This window comes from Pangasianodon hypophthalmus, chromosome 10, assembly GCF_027358585.1.
Source record: "Pangasianodon hypophthalmus isolate fPanHyp1 chromosome 10, fPanHyp1.pri, whole genome shotgun sequence".
NCBI lineage: Eukaryota > Metazoa > Chordata > Actinopteri > Siluriformes > Pangasiidae > Pangasianodon > Pangasianodon hypophthalmus.
Window position 1 is genome coordinate 15,395,264 of NC_069719.1, and position 21,402 is coordinate 15,416,665.

The 21,402-nt window shown below is 39.0% G+C and overlaps 2 protein-coding genes across 3 annotated transcripts in view; one reads left to right on the plus strand and one right to left on the minus strand.

The window, feature by feature from the left end:
• Positions 1-10: 10 nt before the first annotated feature.
• si:ch211-163l21.10 (basal body-orientation factor 1) lies at positions 11-18,422 on the minus strand. Of its 2 annotated transcripts, XM_026933966.3 has the most exons (12): positions 17,885-18,422; positions 17,466-17,718; positions 11,931-11,996; positions 8,529-8,672; positions 7,416-7,496; positions 7,221-7,291; positions 5,913-6,057; positions 3,594-3,946; positions 3,238-3,378; positions 1,916-2,020; positions 789-854; positions 11-305 (listed from the first exon to the last, which is right to left on the minus strand). In XM_026933966.3, exons 1-12 carry the CDS (start codon positions 17,926-17,928, stop codon positions 209-211), a joined length of 1,566 nt encoding a protein of 521 aa, XP_026789767.3. In that variant the 5' UTR covers positions 17,929-18,422; the 3' UTR covers positions 11-208. The 2 variants fall into 2 exon arrangements, with proteins under 2 accessions (XP_026789767.3, XP_026789768.3); XM_026933967.3 differs by lacking the exon at positions 3,238-3,378.
• The window catches only part of entpd5a (ectonucleoside triphosphate diphosphohydrolase 5a), a 13,177-nt gene continuing 9,449 nt past the window's right edge, over positions 17,675-21,402 (plus strand). The window contains exon 1 of the mRNA XM_026933970.3: positions 17,675-17,809. The gene's annotated coding sequence lies outside the window, so the exon portion shown is untranslated. The remainder of the gene's footprint in view (positions 17,810-21,402) is intronic.

The following is a 21,402-nucleotide window of genomic DNA, read 5'->3' on the forward strand; positions in this document are numbered from 1 at the left end:
AAGAAAGCAATGCCACATTCATTTCATTCACACAGAGAACCAAGTCATTCCCTTTAGATAAACACTTAATTCATATGGTTTAGAAATACTGTCTCTTTCTATAGAAAAGATACTTCTCAGTAAAAAGACAAGCTAATGCGTGTGTAGGAAGGTTGATTTGTATTTGGTCACATGATTATGTGGTATCATGTGGTAATGTGAACCAGGTTCAGGTGCTTGGTAGTTGTGGCAGGCCGCTGGGGTTAGAAGTCATGTTGGACACGGATGCCTGGGTTATAAAGGTCATGGGAGATTCTTCTCTGACTCTGTGTGAAAGACCAAGAGAAAGGGCAGGGTGTTGTACAATATTGCAGAAAAAATGAATGGTTTGAAAAAAAAAATTATGAAACACTTAACAATTATTCAGGCATCAGAAATTATTCGATCATTTAGCCAGATAATATAGACTAGGACAGTGTATATGTCTGGGTTGAGTTTGTGTGGGTGCAGGTACTAATCAGCCTCATTCATAGCTTCCTACATTTTACTTGAATATTTAGTTTAAAAAATTTTTTATGTTCTATAATAAATGTATTTCTTTGCTACACTCACTTCTTAAGCACTTGAAATACTGGAGGAAATAGCCATTAAATTTCAAGAAGCAAAAGCATAACAGACCCCTTGTGTGCACCCTGATTATTTCATGGCAAGGATCCTCTTTCTGGTAAACATGCAGCCTCAGAAGGACTAAATAAGACTCAAAGTCTTTATAATTCTGCAAAAACAAGTAAAAGAAAGCCTGTTCATACTCAGGTTTGCTGTCATCCTGGTCCCTCTCAGAGGATGGTGACAGAGCTGGAAGCTGCACTGCTCTACTGCAGGAGGACACAGAAAAATACAAAGATTTTTAATTAGATGAAAGGAAACAAAAAGCATTGAAGGAGATGAAGACAGCTGTTGCACTTGAGTCATGTAACATTTCACCATTAAGGGTTACTTTAGGTTACTCTACACAAGGCAAACCACTGAGCTCATGTTAGTACATCAACAGCACAAAATGAACACACATTCCTCTCATAGAGTAAACCTAAATAAACATGCCAGTCCTAATTCCATCCATCTATCCATCCATCCATTCATTCATTCATTCATTCATTCATCTAACCATCCATTAGCTGCAGCAATTTCATGTCCACCCACTTCCTCCTATGTTCTGTATCTTCTCCTCTTTAAAAAGATGTTTCCAGCTGTCTTCAGAGAACCACAAGTGCTTCAAATGTGCTAAACAAGCTGCTGGGTGCATGAAGAGCTCTGGACCCATAACCAGATGCCTTATACCAAAGACATGGTTCTGTGGCCAGTACACCCTTATTTTTACCCCACAGCCCTCACTCTTCCTCTCTCTACTGCACAAGTAAGCGCTATACTGTTCAGTCTTTAGTGTGAAACTGAAATAACAGGCTTGATGACACTGTTTTTGTTTTGGGGTATTTTAACAGTAATTCCAGATCAGTGGTTATGGGTCATAAATTGAAATGGGAGAAGTGGAAATGAGGAAATTGTACACACATGGCTACATTTAGTGGAATAATTTTCTGCAGAGATTGTGAATGGAAACTTCACTGTGCCTTGGGATTTAGTAGCAGTATTATGACAAGATGGCTTGTGGTTAATTACTGCTGGTTTAACTGCTCTACTTATACTAAAAACATGGAACCCTATTTACTGTTTGTTCTTTTAGCAGTTCACATTGAAAGATGAGCTGCATTAATTTGGAAAGAAGGTTCTATGATGCCTACATATCCGTATTCATAGCCACTGGCTAATTTTAAATACAATGTTATCCCAAACATTTGCATTCTATGTCTATATGAATTGAATGCTTGAATTTATATAATAATTTATGACAATATGTAAATTATTCAAAAATCTTTACCTTGTTTTCAGACCATTCATTTTAGCAAAGAGCAGCCGCAGCACCCGCTCCTTCTGCTCCCAGGTCAGATCAGAAATGTCCACTTTTGAACCCTGCAGGTTGTTCCTAAAAAACAACTTGTTAGTACTGCTGTACTTACTGAACAGTGAGTTGCCGATTTATTAGATACACCACACACCTTCACAAAAATTTGTTCATTCCAAAAAATTCATACACTACATGGCCAAAAGTTTGTGGACACCTGACAATCACACTCGTATGTGGGTTTTCCCCAAACTTTTGCCACAAAGTTGGAAGCACACAATTGTCTAGAATGTCCCTGTATGCTGTAGCATTACAATTTCCCTTCACTGGAACTAAAGGGCCCAAACATGTTCCAGCATGACAATGCCCCTGTGCACAAAGCATGGTCCATGAAGACATGGTTTACCAAGGTTGGTGTGGAGGAACTCAAGTGGCCTGCACAGAGCCTTTACCTCAACCCCACTGAACACATTTGGGGTGAACTGGAATGCCAACTGAAGCCCAGGCCTTCTTCCCCGACATCAGTGCCTGACCTCAATAATGCTCTTGTGGCTGAATGCTGCAAAATCTAGTGGAAAGCCTTCCCAAAAGCATTGAGGTTACTATAACAGCAACTGAATCTGGAATGGGATGTTCAAAAACGTTTAAAAAAATTATGGGTGTGATGTTCAGGGGTCCACAAACGTTTGGCCATATAGTGTATGTCATATGATGTACCTTGGGCAGATCATCAGTTAGTATTCAGTTGAGTGTTCTTAAGTGTTCTTAAAGACTCAACATGGGTTAATTGCTCATGCTAGGTGTGGCAAGTTTGGTATTTCTTAAACAAGTGCCATTCTGGTCTTTCACACGCAACCATTTCAAAGGTTTACTGGGAAATTTGTGAACAACAGAACTACCAAGGATTGCTAATCGTGGACGGCAACAGCTTGTAGATCAGAATGCAAACATACAGGCCACAACCATGCACATAACATCCAAAGAAGATTAGTGTGCACTACCACTAAGCTGGCAAGTTGGTGCATTATTTGGTTGGTACAATACCATGCCCTGACTCAGCCCATTTTGGTTTAACATACTAACATACAAATACTAACTGAATGATAGCACTGTTCAATATCACAGCACCCTGAATGAGCTCTTGCCAACCTATGACAAGAGGTTCTCCAAATTTGATTTAATAAGGTTTTGAAATACTCAGTTGTGACAAAAAGAAACAAAATCCAGCACTGATGCACCCTACTGAGAGATTACCGTGGAGCAAAGTTATTCTTATGCAGTGATCTGTTCCAACTCACCACCTTTCAGCCTCTTCCAAATCATTGTAAACATTGTTGGTGCTGTGTGGAGCTTTGTTAAAGGTGCGTATGTGGGGGTACTCCTTCCTCCCTGACTGTGCTTCCCTCATCCGTTTCCGATAAGCCTCCATTGCTTCCTGTCTTCATACATAAGCTCAATGAACATATACTGAGTTAAAAGTCTTAAACACAGATTTGTTTATCTAATTCCATCTAGGTTTATGGAATAATTTATGATCTAAATTTGATTTGTAATTAATTTTGTTAGCAGTAGGATTACCACCGTGATCTGTTTGGAACAAGCATACATTCAGTGCATGTAATTAATTTAAGGTGTCTGCATATGTTGCATTTACCTGTATTGGATCTGGCTGGTTATGATCTCCTGCTTAACTTGAGCCAGAGCCTCATGGAAGAAGAGCTCGAGCTGGGTGCGCTGTTCCACAATGCTGCGCGCAAGCTTCTTCACTCGGCTAATCTCACGTTCACGCATGGCGAGTAGTTTCTGCAGCTTCTCCAGCTCCACCCTTCCAGCCTGAGCCCTAACTACAGCTCGCTCCTGCATGGCCACCTTCTCCTGCTCAAACTTGGTTTCCATGAGGGTCAGCTCCTGCTCCAAAGTGGCTACGTTGGCCCTTAGCTCAGAGATCTCACTCCGCTGGGCTGCAAGCTGAGCCACATTGTCTGTCATCATTAGCTTGCTAGTCTCCTGTGGGGACAGTGGGTCAAAATTCCATTTTGAGTTTTCCAAAAAGCATGTTAGAGACTGAGCAAACTTGAGAAAAAGGTTCTCTGGTTTGATAAGACCAAAACTGAACCTTTTGGCACTGACACAAAGTGCCATGTTTGGTGGAAACCCAACACTGCTCATTACCCTGAACATGGTGGTGGTATCATCATGTTTAGGGGATGGCTTTCATCAGTAGAGACACAGAAACTGATAAGGGTTGAGGGCAAGATTAAAAGAGCCCAACACAGAGCAATCCTAGAAGAAAGCCTGTTCCAATATGCAAGAAACTTGAGACTAGGTGGGAGTGTCACCTAACACTAAGTCAGCGACTCTAAGCATACTGCCAGTGCTTGACTAGAGTGGTTGGGTAAAGAGGATGGGTAAATTGTGGCCGTGAAGGGATGCACATGGTCAGCAACAATACTCAAGTAGGCTGTGGCATTCAAGCGATGATTGATTGGTATATATTAATGATTGATTGGTATATATGAACGAGCCCAAAGTCCCAAGAAAACATTCCCTGCACCATTACACCACCTCCACCAGCCTAGACGTTGACGGGAGGCAGGGTAGGCAGGTCTGAGATTCATCAGACCAGGCTACGTGTGCCCACTGGAGCCTCAGGTTTCTGTTCTTGGCTGACAGAAGTAGAACCTGATATGGTCTTCTGCTGTTGTAGCCCATCTGCCTCAAGGTTTGCTACAATTTGCTCACCACAATTGTATAGAGTGGTTACCTGAGTTACTGTAGTCTTTCTGTCAGCTTAAACCAGTCTGGTCATTCTCTTTTAACCTCTCTTATCAACAAAGCGTTTCTGTCTGCAGAACTGCTGCTCACTGGATGTTTTTTCTTTATTGCACCATTCTGAGTAAACGCTAGAGACTGCTGTGCATGAAAATCTCAGGAGATCAGCAGTTATAGAAATACTCAAACCAGCCCGTCTGGCACCAACAATCATGCCATGGTTGATGTGAACATTACCTGAAGCTGCTGGCCTGTATCTGCATGACTTTATGCATTGCACTGCTGCCACATGATTGGCTGATTAGATAATTGCATGAATGTGTAGGTTAAAAGGTGTTCCTAATAAAGTGCTCTATGACTGTATAATATGTAATACAGTATAATATATCCAGCTGGTGTATGTGTGAAAATCAAGTATGTGTGTGTATGTTAGAGGCATTTGTTAATTGCAAGCCAGAGGGAACACTGTGAGAGTTCTGTGTGTGTGTGTTTGGACTGGGGTCATGGAAAGTGTGCAGAGTGCCAGGCCGCAGCGAGACAGGAGACTGGCTCCTCGAATGGAGGTGAGGAGAAAGAGCCACCACAAGCAAAGTCAAACATACAGTCCAGTGCAAATAAACCGAGGGGGGAAATACTATGCACAGGCATAACCACCAGAGATCAGGAACTACCACAATAAGAACATGACTAAAATTTCAAATTAGCTATTCATTATTTCTGAAAGTAGCTCTGCTTTGATGTATATCATTTTTGGCTTGGAAAAGACTTCCCCAGTGTCCTCTTTAGGTTCTTGTTAGCACTCCTTAGTGAATAAGTGACTTCAGTGACTTTCTATTTATATAGTTGTTACCTTAATTACATTTTGAGAGCATAAATGTCTCCGACGACACTGGAAAGGTCTCCAGTCCTCACAAGCTGTCAAATAACCCCATTATCTAAAATAAGAAGATGGTGGTCTGGCAACAGAACTTGCACACAGAGCTGTCATTGAGAGGCTGGGCTGGGGATCCCCCACATTGGAAACTGCATGTGTTTCTGTGCTATGTGTGCTTTTTCTAGATTTATTATTGGGAGGAAGCATAGGTTGAGGGGCTAAATATTTATTGGAGTTCAATATTGCATGCTTTATTTTGACAGTAGAAAACAGTGTGGTGGTTTGTACGGTGATGTAGTGCCAGAGGCAGATCTGTAATGGTTGTACCTTATCCAGGATGAGAGAAGCATTCTCCTCTGCCAGGGCCTTATTGCTCCTTTTCAGCTCTTCTGCCTCTTTCAAATGATATCCAAGTGCCTCATTCAAACGCACATTCTCCTTAAACACTGAGCGGGACACGTTATCCAGTTGCCTGTTGGAATTGATCAGGACAGAAAAGAGCAGACCTGAAGTTTACCTCCACAACAGTACACAGGACATGAAAATGCTTTACCAGCTCACGAAATGTACATAAACTCATTACAAAGTTAGCAGTGAAATACACTATATGGCCAAAAGTTTGTGGAAACCTGACCATCACACCATGTGCTATTGAACATCCCATTCAAGATTTAGTCCCCTCTTTGCTTTTATAATAACCTCCTCTCTTCTGGGAAAGCTTTCCACTATATTTTGGAGTGTGGCATTGGGATGCACCCAGTCAGCCACAATAGCATTAGTGAGGTCAGGCACTGATATCAGACGAGAAGGTCTGGGGCACAGTCTGTGTTCCAATTCATCCCAAAGGTGTTCAGAGGGGTTGGGGTGAAGGGACATTATAATGTTACAGCATACAAAGACATTCCAAACAACTGTGTGCTTCTAACTTTGTGGCAACAGTTTGGGGAATGCCCACATATGTATGTGATGGTCAGGTGTCCACAAACTTTTGGCCATATATAGTGAATGTTTCAAACTGCCCCCTGTCAAAGAGTAGCAAAATGCCACTGTCTTCTGTATAACACCAGTATATACTGATCCAAAAAGGTGTCAAAGGAGTGACCAGATGATGTACAGTATGGCTGAACCACTAAGACATTGGGCTTGTTCTCTTTCAACTTAACCGTGACTCATCTAATTTAATTTGGTTGACCTCAAATGCCTGGTGGAGTGAAGCAGGTGCAGGATTGTCCTTTGGTCTGAAAATGGCCTAAAAAGGAAACTCCTTGGCAGAGAGACTCACGGCCACATCTGGAAGCAAGATATTAGAAGGTTTGCAGCCATGACTTTGGTAAACTAATCAAGCAAAACTAACACATGGCTTTTGCTGTGGCCATAAGAATTGCACTTGTACATACACACACACACATGTTCTGACATGAACACATTCATACACACTGTTTGCAGAACCGAGGATATAATCACTGGCTTATGTGATATATACTATCTCCAGGAGGAACAGTTTGGTGTGGTCATGATGATAACCTTGTTTTTCTACAAAGGTTATTTATTTTCTCTCTCTGTATGATGGTGCTGTTTGAAGAGTAAACTATCCTGTAATTGGAGGAGGGGAGGATGCACAGAGAATACACTCACACAACTGCCTCATTGTGGGCTTTCTCTGCTAGCTGGGCAATTCTCTGCTCTGCTTCCTTTTCTAAACAGACCTAGAGGGAAGAGGATAAACAAGTGATTGTTTCAATTCTTTGTCCTGTTTTTAAATCCTTAGATCTTCCTCTTTGAATTTCTCCAAACAGACAATGACATTTTCGGCAGTTCTTATATGCATACCTTTTCAATGAAAAATTTATGCTCCATTCTAGCAAGACTCTCCTTGTGTTCACGGTCAGCAATGTACATGCTTTCTTTCATCTAGAAATTATAATAGAAAATATTAATGATGTATTAACCCATTAAATGAGCCTTACAACTATTGTCATTAAGTCATTTCAATGGTAATGATTTTCAGAAATGTTTTCAAAAACAGAAAACAGACATGAGAATTTTTAAGAATGGTTTTTCTTATTGACAAAACCACTTAAAGGAAAAATCTACACTGAATGAATATTAATCTTTATATTTAACATGTGATCCTCAATAACATCCAAGATGTATTTTCTAATTAGGTTCTTAGCAGGCCTGTTTAGTTTAAACTTCTTTCATCTACATCTATTATCACTTTGGTAACCACTTTCCTACTTTACCCACAATGCCAATTGACTATCCATCAAAATGGCATCAGTAATTTAATCATTGTTTCATCTTTACCTAATGCAGCAGTGATTTATTCCTTTAGTCTGGCCAGCTGCCTCACCTCCTAAAAATCTGTAAACTCTGCTTAAACAGGTAAGCTTACAAAGCTTCAACATTCATACTAATAACCGCGTCACCGCCATCTCGCTCGTCATTTCGTAGATTGGTGACTAGGCAAGTCTAGTTTCTGCTATAGCTCAAAGCTGTGTAGCCTCATTGCATTTTCTATCTTCACTATTTCTACACTGGATTTTATTAATATGACACTGAATGATGCTGAAAAATGTTGTGTGAGAAAAGAAGTGCTTTTGTTTTTAGGACCTAACCACAAAACCTGACCATTAGACCAATTTTTTTTATTCTATTAAATGCCATCATATCTGCACTAGTGCTAACTTCTCACAGGAACAGAGAACAAACATCAACCAACAAATTAGCACCAGAATCCCTAAACACATTACAAATATACTGTATTTCAGTATACTAAACATATTTAATGTGTTCAGTGTGAAGGTTTCCTTTAATGCCTTTTGATGATTCTCTAGATAACTTTTGCCTACTGTGTATTCATGTATTTGTTTAACCACTAGTTTAAGACTATACTCCTATAGAATTGTATGTATGTAATTCCTATGTATTGTGTTACAGTACAGTGATCAGTTCTTGTTCCATATGAGCTTTCTTTTTTCGGAACTCCTTGATGGTCTTGAGTTCCCCCTGAATCATGGAAAATTCTCTGGATCTCTTCTTAAACTTCTCTTCCAGCTCATTAATCTTCACCGTATACTCCGCAACCTGCAACAGCCAATCAAAATGAATGAGTGGTTAGCAACCCAACGATCATGATAACAGGGATGGCCTTCTTGTCGTTTTAAAAAAAAAAATTGGCAGTTGCAGAGCTAGGAATAGAGGGATGGTCGGTTTTCTGAGAAACACTTATAGGTACAGCATCACTGTGGGAGGGCAGGCCTACAACCGCTGGAGTAAGAATTAGAACGTTTGGATGGCCTATGGCCATTCCATACAGACCAGAGAAGAACATTCTATGCTGCCCACCGGAAAAACAGCAGCAACTGGAGCTATTCAGGGACCACTGCATCTAGGCAGAGCCGACAGTTTCAAATCAGCAGTCTGACCTTTTGCCTCTTGTCTTGAATGGACCACATGCTGGTTACGGCTATGATTTCAGTATTGCTCAACAATGGCTCTGTTGTGTGTAGTAAAGCATTTATAACTTGCCGCAGGGACGACAATGACAGTGTGGGAAAACTAAAATGGACAGGTATTATGAAACAACAATGTGACCTTCTACTCATCATATAAAACTTATGTTGCGTCCCAATTCGCCTACTTATACTCTGAAGTAAAAGTATGTACTATATTTGTGAAGAAAAAGTACATACTTTTGAAAGTGTAGTAAAAGAGTATATATTGGGATATACTAACACGTCATGTAATGGAAGAGAACGTTGTTGCCTAGTTACGTACACTGTCACCGTAAACAGACTCCTCGTTGCATTTCAGCTTTTCTTCATTCCTTATTCCTTATATAATTTATACTATAGAATAGAATTTATCGTTCCCTTGATTTATTTTTCCACAGTTCATTTACACCTCTCTAAAATGCACCGTGTTTAAATTCAGTGAACAAACTGTCACAAAACTCCTCCTCCCTTGCGCAAGGAGTTGTGGGCAATATTAGCTGAAAAAGTGTCCATGGATCCACACTTGGCAAATCAACCAGAAATAGTAGACCATCCGGGTACCTTGGGGATACTCATTTCAACATACTATGATTTAGGAGACACCAATAATCTTGGATACTATTTAGGACAAAAGTAGGCAAATTGGGATGCAGCATTAGACTATGCCATAGATGGTACACACAATGCACATTATAGCACAAGGCTCATGAACAATATTGATTTATCTGCTCTCTGAGCTCAAATTCAATCTTGGCGATTTCCTACTTATTCAATGAGTAGTTTGGTTTCAAAATAAAGACGCACTTTTGTTCTTGACACTCATATTTACAATTACTCAGTCCTGATAAGTAGTGTCTAGTCTACACTAGTATTTATGACTGGTGAACTACAGACCTTACCTACTGAAAAGTGTAGTCTATACAAAATCCATTCAGTACTAGCTTGTATGATCTGACTAGAGAATGCCTGGATAAAAATAGCTACATTTCTTGGAACCCCACATTACTGCACTGTATGAAATCATACATGAAATCTAACTTGCTATAGTATAACCCTATTTCATCTACTACCAGTATCTTAGTCTTGATAATGTTATTTGCTCCATGAGCCAAACAGGAAAGGTGTGGATAACTATTCATATACTGAATCATCATTATGTTAAAAACATTAATGAGAATCATAGAACTGAACATAATAACTGATACCTTTCACAGTTACCTAATTTTGAAGCTTTGGAGTATTAATTCGAATATCAAAAATGGTGGCACAACAAAAAAAGGTGCTACAACTCCAGGGTCTCTGGTTCGATCCTGAGCTTGGGTTGCTGTGCATGTTCACCCTGTGGATCATGTGGGTTTCCTCTGTGTTTTCTGGTTTCTTTCCACTTCCCAAAAACATGCCATTAGGTCGACTGGCTATATTAAATTGCCCTTATGTGTGAATGAGTATGTGAATGTGTATGTTCATTTTGCCCTGTGATGGACTGGCATCCCACTCAGGGTGTATTCCCACCTCATGCCCACTGTTCCTGGGATAGGCTCCAGATCCACAATGACCCTGACCAGGATAAAGCGGTTAAAAATGATGAATGAATAGCAAAAAAAACCCTTTGCTTTCAGAGTGAGTTATTTTTTTATGCTTCTCCCTTCCTTGTTTAAGCATCACTTTTACTTGCTGTCAAAAGTAGCAGGGGCACAAGGCTAGAGCTGGAACAGCACTGATGAAACAAACTTTGGCTGACTGCTTTTCCTCCTGAGCTCAGTGACATGTTAGCCCACTGTTGGGGAAAAAAAAGCAGTAACAAAGGCAAATGCCCAAATTTTTAACTTTCTGTGACTGAGTTAGAGAGTTTCCATTAGCTAAGTCCATTTTCAACTTGAAGTGTTTTATCATATTGCAGAGTTCCAGTTGTTTGGCATTGAAATCACATCTAACTCCACCACAACAATGTGTTTTCCAGAACAATGCTGCATGGGCAAATGTGACATTACCATAAGTGTCTAAAAAGGGGCATGTTTTAAGTTTGTCCAGACCAAGCTTTTTTTTTGCCTAACACTTATTGGGACCCATTTTTACACGCATGAAGTAAAAGATGGTAAATGGAAAACAGCTGTTGACCAAAGCAGTGCATTTCTAACTCTAAATTAAAACATTTCAGAGAGACCGTTGCTGGTGCAAGCGGTTAGCTACTGCTTGAAATTATATAAAAAAATCCTTGCAATGTATTCACATGCTGGGATTGGGCTTATAAAAAAGCTTTCATCAACATAATAATAATGTTGAAATTGACATTTGTAATTTGCTACCAACAAACCATAAGACATATGAGGGACGAATAGCTTGGCATATATCTGAACTGGCTGATGCATTCCAGTGCACCTTTTAATTACAGGCTCCATGATGCCATAGAATGGGGATTACATGACTGCAAATGTTGGGACTCTGTTATAAAGTTTTATGCTTGCTATGTTTTTCCACTACAAATGGACCAAGTAAGCCTGAGTATAATTAGAAATGAAAAATATTTGTTGGGAGCAACACATCGTCTCTCATTCTGCATTTTACTATTGGCACAGGGCAGCCCCTTGACAGGCTATGTAATTAATAGGTTATGATACATGACATATTATGAATGGCAGGACCCTGTCCACTAAATATTCATCGAGCTGACATTGCTGGTCGTGTAAAAATGGCTTGTGCCAATTTTTGACCTGCTTTCAGAAAACTGTCTGGTCACTCCCTGTTCTTGGACCGTGGTATATATATATATATATATATCTAATGGACTAAATGCACTATTTTATTTGGGGTGAAAAGCTTGGCAGTGTTCAGACCTGTGGATACTTACTAAAAACTCTCTGTCCCGTAGGGCTTTTGATTTCTCATCTTTCAGCTGTTCTTCCAATGCAGCAATCTGTAGGAACAAACAAGTTAGAAATAAATAATGTAATATTTGGGACACATTTGATAGTGTATCTGCTGACCAAAATCTGCCATGGGCTATGTCCAAAACCATTTATTACCTTACTAGTAGCATGTACGTATGTCAGTTCGGCATCAGGTGACATGTTTTGTCATAGGCTACTACTTTGCAAAGCAGTATACACTTTTGGACTCATAGCTATGGACCAGTGGTACCTAGCCACCACCGTGTGGACCAAGGATGCAAGATAACTAACGTTAACCATTCACTAAATTAGCCATCATTAAATTCCCAAGGGGTCTTTAACAGACATGCGGTAAAACTGTTCTGAAGCTTTGGTTGACCTGTCTGACATGCACAGGAATGTGAACAGGATGTTGGGGATGGGGAGAGGTTTAGAAAACTAACTATGTTCTGTTGAGCTACTGAAACTGGAGAGGAACAAAAGAAAGAAGATGAAGAAGAGGAGGAAGAAGAAGAAATGATACTTATTGTAATTTATTTTATTCATCCTTTTTTCTAAATGATGCGACATTGATGTGATATTGTCATGCCTGTGTCTGCAATGCATTAAGAACCAGGGGGTGAAAACTTTTGAACAGAATGGAGATATGTACATTTTTCTTATTTTGCCTAAATATCATATTTTTTCATTTAGTACTGCCCTTCAGAGGCTACAGAAGATAGTTACATGTTTCCCAGAAGACAAAATAAGTTAAATTTACCATCTTCAAACTCAAAAAGTTTTCACCCCCCCGGCTCTTAATGCATGGTTTTTCCTTCTGGAGCATCAGTGTGCGTTTGAACCTTCTGTAATAGTTGCATATGAGTCCCTCAGTTGTCCTCAGTGTGAAAAGATGGATCTCAAAATCATACAGTCATTGTTGGCAAGGGTTCAAATACACAAAAAATGCAGGAAAACCAAAGAATTTGTGGAACCTGAAGGATTTTTCTGAAGAACAACAGGCAGTTTAACTGTTCAGGACAAACAAGGGACTCAGGAACAACTATCAGTAAACAAAAAAACACAGCTGTGGATCATTCAGGTAACAACACAGTATTAAGAATCAAGGGGATGTAAACTTTTGAACGGGGTCATTTTTATACATTCAACTATTATTTTCTCATGTGGACTATATGTAAACATCTTTTATGTGAAATATCTTATTCAGGTCAGCACTAAATAATCAATAACATGCATTTTGTATGATCCCTCTTATTTTGGTAAAATAATAAACATTTTGCAGATTCTGAAAGGGGGATGTAAACTTTTGACCTCAACTGTATAAACTAATTTCAAGCTTAAAATTGTCTTCTACTGACAGATAATTCTGCTTCTTTCTAGAAATAAATGCTTGAAATAAGCTAATTCATCTTTCAGTAGAATAAGGCAATTCCAAGCCTTGAACTGAGTAAAAAATATCTATAAATAGACTAAATAACCTTCTGCTTGTTTTAAAAACAAAACTATTGAAGAGAAATATTAGTTGAAGTCTATATTAAAGATATTTTAGTTGCTAAGGTATAATTTTATGCAGTGTGACAGGTTTTTTAAGTCTAAGCCTTTGTTGTCTGACTGTTTGATTAGTGTTTGATTATGACCTGCTTCATGGATACAAAGTTAGTGTAGTCTGTTTACTGATCACCTGACCATGTGCCTGTATCACGTTTCTGAGTATTACGTAGCCCTTATGTTTATATGCTGCACTGAAAACCTGCACTTGTGTCTGTCTGTTCACTTCATGACCAAAGTGTCTGTTAGCCTGTTTTATATCATGCAATTCTTGTTGATAATTAATTGTTGTAAAAATACAATTAATGGCCTACTGATGATATAAATCAACTATATTACAAGTAAAGAGATTTTAAAGGGCATTTGATAGATGATTAACTAAATATTAAGCAAGCAGTAAGTGGTTAAAGTCACGTAAAATAATGTGTAAACTGCATTGGCCATCAACTGGATGGATGGATGGATGGATGGATGGATGGATGGATAGATGGATGGATGGACTGACTTTATTGATCCCCAAGGAGAAATTTGGAACTATGAAAGAACATGAGCAAGTAAGAAAGCTGAAAGAGAAGCAAAGGTACAACATACTGTTGAGGGTAATTTTCCACATCAAACACTTACAATAACGTGATCTTACTTCAAAACTATTTGTATTGTGCAAGTTCAGACAAATATCTACCGTTTGTGCCATTTTTCTGTGTATGCAGGTGTAAGCTGGTATAATTGCTGTTTTTGTCAAAGTTATGAAAAAGGACCTGTTATGTAAGTTACTGAAATTACGCTGGCTGAAGTAGGCATTGTTATTGATTTTGCAGGGTAAAGGAGTAGGTCCTTGGTTGTGCCAGATCACATTTTTGTACTTTTGACTTGACAGGTATTTTCTTCTGTGCATGTCTGGTATATGACTGGCTCACTGTATGCTTACAGTGTAAACATACAGCACCAGAAAGCTGCTGTCTAAAATAAGCTTAACAGTGGAAGCAAGTTCAACAAGACCCTTTATGTTCATATCATATAACAGCATATCAGAATTGGACAATTTAATTGCCCTACAATGCATCACAACTTTTTAAATGTCACCTACCCCCATTTTCTCTTTTCTTCCCCTTTTTGTCATAAGCAGGTAACCTGGAGACAGTGTTTGTCCACCCCGATACTCTGCACAGCTTTTATTTATTAATTTAACAAGATGTTTAATATTTTAGCTCTTTAATGATTTGCTTGAAAAACTGTACATCACATACTGACTCGTTGTATTTTTTATTTTTTTTTTACATGGTATTTATTATTGAGTGTACAAGATTGAGTACACATCGGTAAAGTGCAATTATGACGCATACCATAGTAACTATGATACATCTATATTTTGAAATCATGGCTACTATGTCGTAACTGTGGCTTTGAAACCAAGGTTTTTAAACCATGGCTGTATATAGTAAACACAGTTCCATAGTTTTTGGCATTGTGAAAGGATATGATTTTCAAACCATGGTTGCTATGGAACAATCATGGTTTTGCAAATTATAGTTATAATTATACTAACCATGGTTAAACCTATTATTCATGCTAAAACCATGGATAATTTTCTTAAGGGTTACCACTAGCAATCTTAGCATAACTAACATTAACCACTATATAACCTGGCTATTAATTTCCTAACCGATATTAACCACTAAATTTAGTTATCATTGTAACTGCCTAAATAACATTAAGCAATAGTTGAATTAGCTATGGTTAGCAAGATTACTTGGCTAATATTAGCTAGCTAACTAGAACCAAAACACTAACTGGTGAGCTTACTTTAAGTCACTAACTGTATATAATGTAAATAATTATTGGACTACATTATATCCTCCTTGAAAGATATCTAATCAGCAAACATACCTAACATTAATAGATTATAATTGAATCATTTCCATCCCTTCTGCAGTGTAACTCCAACTTTACTGGATTTGCTCATGTTTCCCTCCAACCTGCGGCTTCTAGTCCAAACAGAGGTTTTGTCCAGTACATGGTTGTCATTTTTGAAGAGACACTTTGCTCCTAACACTTTTGCTTGCAGTAAGCAGGCTTAAGTGTAGGTCAAGTCCAGTAAGAAACATATTTAGTAATATTAAATTGGAACTAAAAGGAATAAAACAGCTGAAAGTAGTACCACTACAAATAAGCTCTTTGATGGAGATTTCTTGTCTTTATCATTATAACAGATTAAAAAAAAAAAAAAAAAAAATCTGACAGTGAATGGCAGCTACTAAGAGTGCTTTTACATATGCAGTGTTTAGTCCTTTTGAATCAAACCGTGTAGTAGTTAATTTAGGGAGGTATGAACACAGCAATCCCAGTCAGATGTGGGCCAAAGCAATCCGAGAATGTCTGAGTGGCGATGCAGTTCGTTTGCAGCAAGAAAGCAATTGCAAGCTGTTAAACTGAACTGTGAGGTAAACTGCCAAAGGACAGAGCTGTAGTGCTGTAGAACTGGGATGTGTACTGGATATTTGGACTAACAAACAAAAAGAGAAAATAAAATCTGGATGTGGTACAAACTGCTTGAAAGTACTTTTATATAATTATCCAATCCTTTATTTAGCACTGGCTCTGCATTCTCCATGCTCATGGGATTTTTGTGAAAGGTCTTTTTACATTTTTCTGTCGCCATTTTTGATCAGTTAATGAAATTTTTCAGCCCTACATGCCCCTTAATAATTTTTTTTTTTTTTTTTTTGCTTTTTGGTTAGTTTATGTGATTTTTGGCTTAATTTTCCTGTCGCACACAAAAATCGCACATGATAAAAGACTTGTTCGGTTGTGAGTCGAGACCAAACTCGGTTGTGACCAAAGACAGCCGATGACAAAGTTCTGACAGTGACAGAATTTTTTAATTTTTTAATTAATCTCAGAATGTGACCACTGCTATGATGCTCATCTAAAAGCCACAAATAGGAAAATGTCATAGGATTATATACGAAACACACAGAAAAGCTACAAATACAGTAGTGGCAAAAGCATAAACACACACAAAAAATCTTTATTACCCCAAGCTCACTTTGAGGATTGTTACCCCCATTTTATGCCTGCGCTTTAATGGCAGGTTAGAGGATCTTATAATCTGACATGGAGAACACATGCTATCATGTAATCTGTTATAAAATTTGGCCAAGATTTTATTGGGATCATCTTGTACAGGCTGACACGTGATAATCTTAAAAGACCGCTGTAATCACACCATCTAGAATCAAACCAAATAGTAAATGAACCAAAAGTTTCCATTTTGCTCTGAATCAGACTGATGGACTAAAGGGTGTGAAAGTGTCGTAAATGAAACTGGTTGCAGCGACGAAAGTTTTTGTTGTTAGTTATTAAAGTGACAGAGATTATAAAGTATAAAGTGATATATAAAGTGACAGTATACAGTCACTCCGCATACTGCACTTTGCACTTTGTATTGTTACTACACGTAACACTGCATATTTTGTACATCCGTTTTTGCACATTCTTGTACATATATTTCATATTTCTTATTTCTTCTTATTATTTCCTATTAATTTCTGATTTTTAAAATTTAACTTTTTTAATTTAGTATTTAATGCACAGTCTAAAGAGGAGTAGGCCAGGTTTCCATTTCACTGCAAGTTATATACTGTATATAATTGTGTATGTGACAAATATAAATCTTGAATCGTGATTGTGTGACAATAAAACACCGTCTTTGGCTTTTTAAAATGACATAAAGTGCGTTCCTAATGGTTCTCTTCATTTCGACCTCTACAGAGGGGACCCTTGAGCGTTGTGACTGTGAAGGGTGCAGCCTACAGAGGGACTAGGGCACAGTGAGGATCACTTCAGAATGGAGCGCAGCCTCATAACGGGCTGCTCAAACACCTGTGTGAAATGCGGCGCGTGCGCGTATTTGTGTTTGAGCTCGCGAGCAGCGTTCAGACACTAACCTGTGCTTCTTTCTCGAGTTCTTTGTTTTTCAGAAAAGCAATGATGTCCGTAGTGTCCTTCTCGGCTCTGTACTGCTGGTTGGTGAGCTCTTCGTTTGCCCGGGCCAGCCTGCGAGCCGCTTCGCGATACTCCACCCGCGAGTTTTCCGTTAGCTCCAGCCGGGCCTCCCACAGAGCCGCGTTAGCTTTAGCTCTCTCACTGTCACACTCCTTATCCGTGTTGGAATTCGATTTGTTTTCCTTCTTTGCATTTCTAGACAGATAAGATTGATATGAGAAAAGGTACTTTGTAATTGAACAGTTCAGGAAAAACAGATCAAGGAAATAGATCAGAAAAGTTTGCTGTAAGTACACTACATTAGTGTTTGATCACACTCACGAGGAAAAGCATTTTTAATGGACTTTGCAGTGTTGCTCACCCTTTCCCCTTCTTTCCTCCCTTCTTCGCTTTTTTCTTCGGCATCCTCCTGACCTGCAGCTTTAGTTCAGACAGTAAACAGTGTCGGCTCCACAGCACTTCTCAGCTCCAGTGCCTTGTTTAGAGCTGTTACCATGGAGACGGCCAGGGCTCGAGGCACTAACCTGATCTCTCTCTTCCTCCTGCAGCTTTTCATGATCTCTTTTCATTATGTAATCACAACAAAATGTGACAAAACCTGTTAGCAAACTTCACAAAAACAAAATACATGGTGTCTTATTTTGCACCTTAAATGGAAACCTTGAAGGAATGCTTCTACAGAAATCCAAAACAAAACACACTATTCCGCTGACTCCAAATGTAATTGATCAGCTTCTGTAGTTTGGAGATGAGTTAGCCTCCTGTCCAGGGTGTCTTCCCATCTCACTCCCAGTGCTCCTGGGATAGGCTCCAGATCCACCGTGACCCTGACCAGGTTAAAGCTGTTACTGAAGTTGAAGGAATGAATGTCCACATTCCATAAATATATCCCTCAAACCACATGTAGTTCTTAAGTAATGTCATGCAGAACTGCAGATGTTCTTCAGGAGCATAAAAATCGATTGAAATGCTTAACTGGGGCAGCCATCTTGAACAACTGGAATTCTTACCACATTCTTTCCCCTGAACATAAATTTTTAGTAGTGATTATCAATGTTATCAAAAAAAACCCAAAATTAAAAAAAATGAGATTGTGTATCTAATTTTGATTATACTATTTTTTTTAAAGCATATATAGTAAGATTAGAAATAGGAAAATAGGAAGTATGGAAAACCAACAGAAACAAGCAATCAATACACAACATGTCTTCTTTCTATAGTTCTTATTACATCTATGTGATTGTCTCTGTTGTGTTGGCATGATTTGGAAAATGAAAAGAATTAAAGTTTGAAAAAGACTGGTAGATAAGAGGGTTGTAGAAGCAAGCTGGGTGAATCTCCTATCGATGTCCTGAGAGGAACTGTGCTCAGGCAAGTGATTGAGACGTGTAAAATGGACCTATAAGGAATGATTACATAAACTGTGGACTAGCCACAGAAGTTAAAACAAAACTGCAGTTGATTTAGCGTTCTCAGAAAGCCAAGCCCTCTAAAATACAATATATACTTAAGGCCGAACCTTGCTTTGAATCCGTCCAGCAGCGTCCGCCAGGCCTCACATGCCTGTACTCAGACCGACCAGCCTCCAGACTACTCGATAATCTGTGCTTGTGCTCATTTCTGACGTAACTGGAAGGTGTCCATACAACATTCCACAAGCAGAAAAAGCTAAACGAACATGTGGCAAAATGTTTGGGCGGAACTACTGTAAATGTATCGGGGCAGTAGCTATAGCACCATGTATGCCATTAGGCAACTAAATTTAAAGCTAATTGCTATGATAGATGATAGCGACCCACCCCCAAGCCCCTTCTCCCTATAGACAAAACTGTGAACATTTTCAAGCTGTCATTATCACCAAAATTGTAATTACAAGGTTTTGGTCTCTTCAATGGGAGTTCTTGGGCAGGACACCCACAAACTTGGCATTTCTGTGGCTGCCTATGTAGTATATTTATAATAGATTTCTGGTTTGGGAAGGATCAGCGTATAAAGCAGGGAGGATGCACTGTATGTTGTAAGGATTTTGCTCAGTTTGAATCAGTACAGTATATAGTACAGTATATAATATATAAGGACCCATAATGTAGCAGTGCTTTATTACAGTGTGAACATTACATAGGCTTACACTTTTTTTGTGAGGTTAAAAGAACATTGTGTTTGTAATTTGATTCTTTAAGAGCTACCGTCCACTATCATTTTTTTTTTTTGTGACAGCAGTGATGTGGCTAAGTAATATCCACAATCTGTAATTTGTGTGGATAATAAAACATTAAGGTTATGATTTACTAACTACAAAAGCTCCAGTTAGCACATCTAAGTTCAGTGACACTACATTAAAAATGCATTTTCAAGCCAGCAGCTTTATTACAGGTTTTGTTTGGGGTTTTTTTTCCCCCCACCAAGCTCTTTATTTTCTTTCTGATTGAAGTCATATTTCTTTTCCTTATTTATTTTCCTTCTGATTGAAGTCATTTTTCTTTCAATATTTAAAGTAGTGTTCCATTGTTTTCACTGTAATGTAGATTACAGGATGCCTCTGGCTGAGCAACAAATTTTTTTAAATTATGATTCTTTCTTCGTGGCAAAATATTTGTCAGTCTGTAATGCCTAAATGGGTTTTTAAACTCGTCAAGCTTTGTCTCAATCATTCCAGCTCCTTTTTCATCACATCAGTTAGATAATATGTAGTAATTCCCTTGCTTCACTCTGTAAACACAATTTAAGATGTGTGAATCCACAAAATGCTTTGTCAGTAATTGTCTACAGTTATGTGTACACGTAATTACAACTATGATTCTTAGTAAGCCTGTGTCAGAAAACAAGGTGAGCATACAGTCTAGTATCACATTGTAAATTTTAATGCTTACATAATTCTCATACCCTTGAGGACTGCATGGGATTCTTTCTGGATCAGGCAGTATAGACAGGATATAATGGCTTTGTTCAAGAGTGTGAGTACATTTTCATGACACTCAAGTGTTAGTCAGCCACTTATTAAATTAGCTCATAGGACACAATGTCGTTACTATGGCACGACCAGGAGTGTCCTCTTAAATTGTCTGAAGTCAATGAGAGGTCCAGCACACGCATGCTTGGCAAAGGAGAAAAGACCATAATGGGGTACCACAGAATTTTAAAAAAAGTAGTGAAAGAGGAAAGAAAATGTTATATTTTTAGTTCCAAATTACAACGTTGGAACAGCTGCCCCGCTCGAGCCGAGTGGCTCAGGACAGGAATGGCATGATGGGAGTGCAAACAGTGCCAAACTCCACCTTTGCTTCCCCCCCCCCCCCCCCCCCCCCTTCCCCCCCCTTCCCCCCCCTCCCTTTTCTGCACTCTTCATGGCACTCCTCCTGCCTCAAAATGTTAAAACACCAGCCTGGGATCCTCCTCAGTCTATTCCAGCTCTTCCCTCGCTTCAGTCAGTCCTCACATCACAGCAGTGATGAGAGCCGATCTGAAGCCGCACTGTGTGGTGAACCACGTTCATTTGTTGCAAGGAAGAAAAGAGGAAGCTCGCGGTGGCCCAGCTTCTTCAGAGCTGAATTATGTACAAGTTCCACAAAACAATTCCTTTAACAGTGAATGCGGCTCCTGCCTGGGCAGTGGTATTTCATGTTAACAGGGTGGAGAAAACCCCACGGTTCAGATGAGGTCTTCATCCGTAGCCGCTTCTGCATTAAGCACTGCACAGCGACAATCACATGCAAACGTCTCGCATCTGCACATGCTCAGTGCAAATGAAGAAAAATCTTATGAGAACTGCAAGGATGGTTAAAACTTTTTTTCCAGCTATAACACCCACCTAAAGAGGAGAGTCTAACCACTCATAGTTCTCATACTTCTTTTTAAGCAAGCCTGTAGATATTTTCTCTT